The 10,064-nt window shown below is 40.4% G+C and overlaps 1 protein-coding gene across 1 annotated transcript in view; it reads right to left on the bottom strand.

Moving 5' to 3' along the window:
- TET1 (tet methylcytosine dioxygenase 1) overlaps positions 1–8,450 on the bottom strand; it is an 88,663-nt gene extending 80,213 nt beyond the window's left edge. Inside the window, exon 1 of the mRNA XM_070945801.1 lies at positions 6,503–8,450. Coding sequence (XP_070801902.1) covers positions 6,503–8,389 — 1,887 coding nt within the window. The 5' untranslated portion in view covers positions 8,390–8,450. The remainder of the gene's footprint in view (positions 1–6,502) is intronic.
- Between the last annotated feature and the right edge of the window lie 1,614 nt (positions 8,451–10,064).

The following is a 10,064-nucleotide window of genomic DNA, read 5'->3' on the forward strand; positions in this document are numbered from 1 at the left end:
CGCCAGCCCTTGTGTTAGCGAGGTTGGCGTTGGCCACGGCCAGATTGGGCCAGTATCTTGGGGCAGAGACCAGGTCAGGAGCCACAGGAAAGAGGTCAAAAAGCCGCATGCAGCTCAGGAGTGCGGGTTGCCAACACACATTCTAGCTTATTAACACATTTGATAAAACTATCTAATGCAGTGTTTCTTAACCTTGACAACTTGAAGATGTGTGTACTTCAACTCCCAGAATTCCTTAGCCAACATGCTAGCTAGGGAATTTTGGGAGTTGAAGTCCATACATCTTCAAGTTTCCCAGCTTGAGAAAACACCAATCGAATGTGAGTGGGTATCCTACGTACTTAATATCAGACACTTGGATGCGAGGCAACATAAACTACATTTTCAGCATGATGTACTTGCCTGCACTTGATTCAGTTTTACTCTGCTGAAAACACTGCATTCATTTTTTTGCATTTTATAATGTCTACAACTTATCAGATTTCAACCAGTAATAAAATAAGCATTAATTCTACACCAAGTTTTAAAGCATCTGAAATTACAGAGAACTGAATGTTCACATATGTGGCTATTTTCAAATCTGAGTAAAAATGCATGATATATCATTCCTGGCCTTAATACTGAATTAAGGAAAAAGGATTAACCAGTACACTGCTCATCATTTTACTCTCAAATCTTGCATCTTGATACATCTGTATTACAACTGTAATTTGACAACAGCTTGTTTATGACACTCAGGATATTAGGAAAGATAAGGGCAACCATTCACAAACTACTTCAAGGGACTGACATACAATTTCAGCAAGACTGAACCACAGAAAGTTTAGTTTAGTTTAGTTTTATTAAATTTGTATACTGCCCTACTTCCGAAGGACTCAGGGCGGTGAACAGGCACAAGATAAAATACAGAAATGCAAAAGTTAAAAACAATTTAAAACCAAATTAAATAATATTGGCCCACGACAATTAAAATCCCAATAAATTTAAAACAAATTAAAATTTCAATTTAAAATTTAAAAGGGGAGAAAAATTAGGCCAGGCCGGCTTGCTGGAATAAGAGGGTCTTAAGAGCATGGCGGAAGATGCGCAGATCCGGGATCCTCCGTATCTCCGATATGGAGATCTTATGTCCGTATGTCACTCTTATACTCTGGTTCTCCGATTGGCCAATCCTAAATTTTTATTATTTCATTCCCTTGGCTTCAATAAAATTTTGCACCTCAAGAAAATAGGATGTGAGTGAGCAACTACCGTGTTTCCCATAAAATAAGACCCTGTCTTATATTTTTCTGAACCCTGAAATAAGCGCTTGGCCTTATTGCCATGCACTCAAAAGCCCGATTAGGCTTATTATCAGGGGATGGTTTATTTGGGGGGAAATAGGGTAGGCATACTGATGATATGGGCAAGATTTCTGGAAGATACAGAATTTATAAATCTTTAAGGTGCATCCTAGATTTATGTCAGCTCATAAAATTAGTCTCTTTGAAAGAGGATAAGAATCCAAACCCCCTTCTAAAATTAAAGATATGTTCCTCATATATAAGGAAGTTTTACTTGAATTCAATTTTCATTAGGGACTGTAATAAGGCAACATATATCATTTGGACTCAAATCTCTTTCACAGTATGGTTTGAACACTGACCATATTTCTTTCTAGTTTGCCTAGTCAAATTGGCACCTTTTGCAGTGACCCCTGATGTCCCTCAAGGATATATTGTGTTTTAAAAAAACAGAGAGGGAGGGCTCTGCGTGCCATCAAGGTTGTAGAGCTTTAAAATCTTATGTTAAGAGAATCCCAAATACTGGATAGAACAGTGATGGGGAACCTTTTATCCACTGAGTGCCCAAACTGCATGCGTGCGCATGCCCAAACTGAAAAGTACATGCTCATGCATGGACATGCACGCATGCACAGACATATGCGGACACGCAGCAGAGACCCGAAGACCAGCTGGCCGGCGGGAGACAGGGCATCCCAACACCAGCAGCGTGGCAAGCGGTAAGATATTTTTCTATTGTGAGCTTGTTTCGTTGTTTGCAGGGAAACAGAAGCTCACGAAAGAAATGCCACGGAGATCTGACCTGGGGCAACGGTGCGCATGCCAGCAGAGAGGGCTCTGCATGCCACCTCTGGCACGCGTGCCATAGGTTCACCATCACGGGACTAGACACACCCAGTTCATGCAAGTGTTAATTGTATGTTTTCCCCTAATCATCTCTGCTGCTCTTCTCTGCACTCTTTCTGGTGGCGCATCAGACTAAAGTGCTGTTAAGTAGTACCAGCTGCCTGCAATTACTGCAAGTTCAAATCTCACCAGGCTCAAGGTTGACTCAGCCTTCCATCCTTTCGAGGTAGGTAAAATGAGGACCCGGATTGTGGGGGCAATAAGCTGACTTTGTATAAAGAAAGAACACCGCTTAGTGGGGGCAAAAGCCCTACTAAGCAGGTATATACAAAAGTATGAAGGCTGTTGCTTAGCGCATTGTCAGCCACCCTGAGTCTCCGGAGAAGGGTGGCATATAAATCAAACCAATAAATGAATAATAAATAAACATCTTTTTTTCCTTTCGTCGTGACAAAAACTGGACATAATATTCCAGGTGTGGTCTTACCAAAGTAGTATAAAAAGTACTACCCTTCACATAATCTTGATACTATCCCTATTTTATTTTGTAGCATTACTTATTTAAGAGGAGGGGTTATAGAAGTTATTTAAAGTAAACAAATATGTTGTTTTAAGGCATACACCACTCTCAGTCATATGTTATGTGGGCGAGACAATGTAAACTGATTGAATGAAGGAAGGAATTTTGGTTTATCGTAACATCAAATGCACCCATGTAAAGTGGCATAACGGTCCCATTCATGAATGATCCTAGAGCTGATCCACACTTTACAGGAAAGATTATTCTTTTCCATCAACCATTACAATCACAGGGAATTCAATTTGACAGACCCCAGCCTTGCATTATCACAAGGGTTCTTTGAATACTGCCCAAGACACGAATAGCATCTACAATACAATGCTGAAGGAAACTCAAAATCGAGTAAGTCTGCATTTCCCGTCAGCTAAAGAGCCTATTCAAGTGCAAGGAGGAAGAAATAAGTTTCCTCAGTTGAGACAAGGAAAGATTAATATCAATATAGGAGCATATTTTTCCACAAAAATACTTCAGATTGAATTTAAACGACATCGAAGTTCAGAGATGCTCTCAGTCTTTCAGGCTCCTAGATCTGCTGTAAAACTTCTTTTGATATACAAGATTGACCCCCAGGGAACAGAAAAATTCAAGGTTCTGTTTGGCAAAGGTAAAATAAACTAGAAAAGGAAACCAAAACCAGCTTCCCTTCTAACATTATTGTCTGGGCTAAATGCTTCCTGCTGGCCTAGCCAATTTGCTTATAGCTCCATCCTCTGGCTAAACTCAGAGGCAGCCTGGATTCTCTGCTTGACATCTCTGAGAAGTTCCAGGCTTGCCATATGCCACAGAATCACATCTGATTTCCTCTTAAAAGTAGCCCCAAAGTACATTCATTCCCTCTGTTTGAAGAGAGTTATTTTTACTGTGATAAACCACAACATTACACTGCTCTATTTCAGGAAGGAAAAAAAAGATGAGAAATTACGTATATTTTCTCCTCTTTTCAGGATTATTAGTCTTTTATATATTTCACTGTTTTGAGTTAGTTATAAAAGCAACGAAGATGCAATAAAAACCAAATAAATACATTTGTTCTGGTTACCAATCATATGGTATTTTATTATTTTACTTTTTTTTTTAATTTCTGGTGACTAAATTATCATGATGCCAGAGGACCAGGTTGTTAATTAACAGAAAAAATCAAGCATAGAGTAATATTCAAAGGTGGGAAACATCTGCCTTTCCAGCTGGTGCTGATCTAACTCTGTGCATAGCCAATGGTGCAGTAAGCCGAAGCTATAGTCCAGCAACATCTGGAAAATTCTAGATTTCCCACCCTTGAATTGGTTGTAGCAGTACAGTAGAAAGGTTGCATTTCTGGGCATAACAAAAAATTTAGACTAAGGCAAGGTAGGGAGCGGAAATACATACAAATAGTTCTGTTTTAGTAAATGTTCAAAGATACAAAGGCACTGAAAAAAAGTGATTTATGACCGTTATTCACACTTATGACCGTCATGATACCTATGGACAGATTATCAAAATTTGGACATTTGGCGTCTGTATGTATTTATGACAGTTGCAGTGTCTGGGGTCACATAATCATCTTTTGCAACCTTCTGACAAACGAAGTCAATGAGGAAGCCAGATTCACTTAACAACCCTGTCACAAACCTAACAATTGCAGTGATTCACTTGCAACTATGACAAGAAAGGTCATAAAATGGGAGGAAAACTCAACTCAACTGTCTTGCTTAGCAACAGAAATTTTGGACTCAATTGTCCAAAGTTGTCGTTAAGATGAGGACTACCTGCAATTCCAACAGGATAGATCAGGGGTCCTCAAACTTTTTAAACAGGGGGCCGATTCACAGTCCCTCAAGCTGTTGGGTGGGTGGGGCGCAAACTGGGTGGGTGGGCGTGGCTAGGTGGTCATATGACTGGGTGGGCGTGGCCAATTTAACAGTCCAAATTTTTTGCCTTTCTCCTTAAACTCTGGTTTAAATTGTTTTCAAAGACTGTTTAATTTAAAGCAGTACTTTACAAGCCCAGAGATGCTTTTCAAGGCTGCACCGGCGAGATCACTCCTCAGCTGGCCCTCAGCTGGCATTCCAGCTGGCTCACTAGACGATAAGGCCCACAGTGAGAGGTGGGGCTTAATTACACCACTCCACGGGCCGGATACTTTGCACTGGCAGGCCCGCGGGCCACAGTTTAAGAATGCCTGGGATAGATGGTGAAAGGAAGCATAACAGAGCAATTCTTCCCGCTTACTCTGGAGCTACAGACTACTTGACAATGGAGCCCTGCTCTAAAAGACTACAAAACAACGGTTGTAAGACAAAATGTAAAAGGAAACAGAAGTTTTGAAATCAAGGCAGACAGTTTTTCTGAATGCACTCCATATTGGAAGTGCACCACCATCTTGAAATAAATCCAACCAGCAACATTCAATTATTAGAATAGAACAGGATTATTCTCCAGGCGGGCAGGACAAGAAACAATGGTCGGAAACTGATCAAAGAGAGAAGCAACCTGGAATTAAGGAGAAACTTCCCAACAGTGAGGACAATTAACCAGTGGAACAGCTTGCCTCCAGAAATTGTGGGCGCTCCATCACCGGAGGTTTTTAAGAAGAGACTAGACAGTCACTTATCTGAAATAGTATAGGTTCTCCTGCTTGAGCAGGGGGCAGGACTAGAAGACCTCCAAGGTCCCTTCCAGCTCATTCATTCTATTCTATTCTAGGACAGAATGGAGTCTTAGCCATCTCCTTACAAAACATTAACCACAATTAAATACCAAATACCAATTGAATGGTATTTGCTAACAAGGGATTCACCACCTCTTTTGAAATTGTTCTTAATTGCTCAAAAATTATGTGAAGTGCATTCTACTTAATACCAGCTCTGCAACAGAATTCACATGCGAAACTTTAAGTCAGGGGCATCCAACCTTGGCCACGTGCTGGCTAGAGAATTCTGGGAGTTGAAGTCCACATGCCTTAAAAGCAGGGGTGAAATGCTACCGGTTCGGGCAGGTTCGCCCGAACTGGTAGGAAAAAATGTAAAAAAAAAAAGTTCCAACGATCAGCTGAGCAACGTGCGATCTTTTTTTTTTATTTTTTAAGCATTTTTTTTACTACCGGTAGTTAAAAATGCTTTAAAAAGTTAAAAAAAAAAAAGTTCCTACAATCACACATCGCTCAGCTGATTGTCAGAAGTTTTTTTTTTTTTTTTTTACTTTTTAGGCATTTTCTTACTACTGGTTCAGGCGAATAGGTAGTAAAAAATACTTTAAAAAAGAAAAAAAAAGGCAAGGCGTGTGATCGTCGGAGCTTTTTTTTTTTTTTTTTTTTTACTTTTTTAAAGCATTTTTTTACTACCTATTTGCTGGAAGCGGTAGTAAAAAATACTTTACAAAAGAAAAAAAAAGGCAAGGCGTGTGATCGTCGGAGCCCTTTTCTTAATTTTTTAAAGCCTTTTTTACTACCTATTCGCCCGAACCATTAGTAAAAATGCCTTTAAAAAGTTTTTTAAAAGGTTCCGTGATCACGTGCCACAGCTGATCACCCCTTCACACAGCTGTTCTACTTACCTTCCCAAGTCTCCCTTTGCGAATGCACAGCTCATGTTTGGCGCGCGCTGCACAGCTAGTGAACCGGTAGTAAACCAGTTCAGATTTCACTACTGCTTAAAAGTGGCCAAGGTTGGACATCCCTGCTTTAACTGGTTTGATTTCAGTGTATCTCATACCATCGGAAATCCAACCATTATTTCTCATTAAGGGCAAATAGATTTCAGACACTTAAATCAAATCCCAGTAATTGAAGCAATATTGAAACGAATCTGTTTACCTCTGCAGGCTGCTTTGAGGCTGGAATGGACAATGGGGGCTTCTTCAGTTCTTCACATTTTCTCTTTTTACATATCCGGTGGCTAGTTTTGCGTTTCCTACAGCAGCTACACTCTTCACAGTTAGTTTTCCGCAGACAAGGTTCACAAACTCCACAACGCCTTCTTTTTTTCTTTTCCACCACAGGTTGCAAAGAGGCAAGGCACCCACCAATTGGAGGTTCAAAAGATAAGGGCTCGGATGCCACCCCTGTGTTGGTGTCACATTTCTTGGGATCCTGGGGACAGTTTGTGATTTTTCCATCTCTCCCCAGCTGCAACAAGGGATCTGATTGCCTTGAAACAGACTTGTTAGATGACAAGACGGTCTCTTTCCCCTCTCCTGCGCCCAAGGTCAACCTTGCATTAGGAGATTGTGGAAAACTTTCGTTAGACACTTCCCTGCTGACTGGGCTAGTGGTGTTTCTTTCCAGATTAAAGGGTGCAGAGGTTGGTCCTAAAGTGAATGTTTCTGCAGCAATCCGTTCAAGAGTCCGTTCAAGTTCATCCAAGGTGAAATTACTCAAAGAAATGCTAGAAATCTGTTCACAGACTGATTGTTCATTTGGTTGCTCACAGCTATAGTAGGGAGAAGAATCAAGTGTTTGGTTGCTTGGCACCAGGTCCAGGTCCTCTGGTCTAGGGGTGTCTCCTACAAGGTCTGGTTCTTTTAAGCAACCTTCTGAGCCAGAGGCACACTGCAAATACTTTCCTTCTGCAATAGGAGGCTCAGCATCTGGTTTGTTCAGGGGTTCCGGTAGCGCAGACGGGTCATCCAGATGCAATTTTGAGATCAGTTCAGAGGTAATCAAAACGGCAGCCTCGGATTCACAGGGATGTAGCACCATCTCATGTCCAGTTTTGGAATGAGATTCCAGAGACGTCTCTGGACTTTTATTATGCAACGCCAGGTCTTGTTCTGAGGAAAGGCTCAACATGGAAAAGGAATGTGAACAGAAATGTTCTGGGGGGACAGGAGGTAAAGTCAGGTTACTCTTCGCATACGGTTCTACGGATGTCCCCAATTCATCTTCCTGTACCCTTAAAGTAGTGTCAAAGTCAAGGTGTAATTGGTGGAGAAGAGGCTCAGACAAAATTTCATTTGAGGTATTAGTAAACAAATCTTCCAGGGCCTGCTCACGGGAAACAAAATCTTCGCATCTGTGTCCTTCTTCTAGTATTCCTGAATTACAAGTATCTGTCACACCATTATTAGAAACAGAAATTTTGGAGGGGTGCATTATCCCTCTCTTTTTGGCTTGATTATCATCTACAGAGGACCAGCCTGATTCCTGAGAACATGGGGCCTTATCTCCTTTGGGAGAAGGTAATTCACTATTCAAGTTTAAATCTCGTGCAAAAGCTCTTGTCGTCTGTTCAACTTCTTTCCTTTCTAGTGCAGAGGAAATTCCTGATCTGGCTTTCTGTCTTTTTCTCGGGCCGCTCTTCTTAGCTTTTGTGATTGTCGATGCTTGAAACAGCCGATGGGAAAACGGTTTCCTGCGGAGAGTCATGGAAAACCCACCGTAGCTCAAAGGCGGCTGGTCGTGGAAGAGAACATTATCCGTTAATTCCAGGTTCATCCAAGATGTTCCAGAAAAGGCTTTGGTTACACTGCTCCGGAGAAATCGGCATGGCGAATTTATTGGAGGTTTAGTTCTTTGGGATTTTTTCTTGCCATCGTTCTGGTCTTCTATTAACTTTCTACAGCTTGTAGGACACTCTTTCTTTGAGGACTCTTTCTTGGCATCTTTTATTCCTTGGCAAGATTTCTTTTTAACAGGACTCGGTTTCTTTTTGCTTATCTCCTCTTTTTTAATTAATCGTGAAGATCTGGCATCCCGGGCCATTTCTATCAAACTGTAGATGTGACACTGGAATTAAGAGTTCATGGAGTCTTGCAAATGGTCTTCATTTCAAGAGAAGCCTGCACATTTGTCAGGACATTCTCTGTGTAGTACAGAGCTGAAATAGAAAGAAAGAACAATGAAGTATTGTGAAGAATTTTAGGTTTCACATAAAAGCTTTAGAACATTCATGTCACTTTTTATCATTTCTGTAGCTTTAACATCGAATTTGCAAGATGCATCAAAAGCTGCACAGTCTGAGAATTAAGAGGAAAAGTGATATAGCTAGCAGCTTGCCTAAGGCATGGGGGGGGGCAGGAATGGAGCAAGACACTCCTGTTCATAGTTCAATTTGTTTAGCTCTATGCTATGGAATAATATTATAAATGGCACATGTTTTTTGGCAGCAAAGTCTGGAGGAAGCTGATTTTCCTTCATCTGAAGGTGGCGCTTTATTTTTTTTATTTTTTTTGTAATACTGTATATAATGCTTTACTTTTTGAAGGCTTGTATTTCCCCCAAATTTTAAGTATTGCTGGAGAACAAACAAACAGAAGGTTGATTGGCACCCAATCCACTGAACACCAATGTAAGTGGAAATGAAAAGCTTCCTCCCCCACTTTATTCAGTTTAAAGCACTGAATAATGAAACAAACAACATGAAGAGTTGTGACTTCCCCTTTCTCTTAAGATTTTCAAAGCAGTCTTGGCAAGTTTCAGAGATAAGAAATTGGAAGCCCCAAAACATTTTGAAATAGGAAGCACCACTAACTTCTACGCCCAACAACTACACACCACATGCTTTGCTTAATGGCATACCCACTATTTATCTTCCCCTATTATGCCAAGAGGGCAATACAGAAGATCTGCAGAATTTACAGAAATGGATATCCAGAAGTAGCTCCTTGCCAAAGGAAATTTTCTGTCTCTTCCCTATCTGTTCCCCTCCTGGGCCCGGGGATAATACACAGTGCTTACTATCTGTTAGTAAATATCCATCTCTGTTTAGTGACCCTTGGCTTGTTCAAAATGTTCATTTCTGACAGATGGCAACAGCTATGGGAAAGAAATTACAAATTAACAATGTCCACCGCATATAAAGAAAATTTAATAATTTAATAATAATTTAATAATTAAATAAGAGAATGATATAATAAAAATATTGTATTGAGAAAGGGATATTGTAAAAAAGGAAGAAAAGAGGAGTAGCAAGAGGAAGAAGAAGTCACTGAAGAAACACTGAGATGACACACGGAATGACTGATGTATGATGTGTTTGCTTGTGTATAAAACAATAAAAAACTTTTTACAAAAAAAAATGTTCATTTTCTTGCCAGGTGTGACCAGGACTGGCCTGAACCATTTAAATGCCTAAGGCAAAACATTTGGACTGTAGCTTTCAAGGTCATCAGACTTCTGCTTATCTCCATTTTAAGAACTTGCAGAGCAGAATTTCATTCATTTGCCCAGGACACTGAATCATGTGGATCAGATCTCTTGACTGGGATAGAGAAAACTGGTTGGTTGCCACCTCATCTGACTTTCAGATAAAGATGTCTCTATGCCTGACTTTGAAAATCCCTTCATCAAGATAAGTTTTTCTTGATGGTACAACCACCAGTGGCTTTGAAGGGAAGGAGTGCAAAATAATGTGCTAATGGGGGAAAAAATATATTCG

The sequence above is a fragment of the Pituophis catenifer genome, unplaced genomic scaffold (assembly GCF_029215685.1).
Source record: "Pituophis catenifer annectens isolate HBS135680 unplaced genomic scaffold, rPitCat1.0.hap2 SCAF_6, whole genome shotgun sequence".
Classification (NCBI taxonomy): domain Eukaryota; kingdom Metazoa; phylum Chordata; class Lepidosauria; order Squamata; family Colubridae; genus Pituophis; species Pituophis catenifer.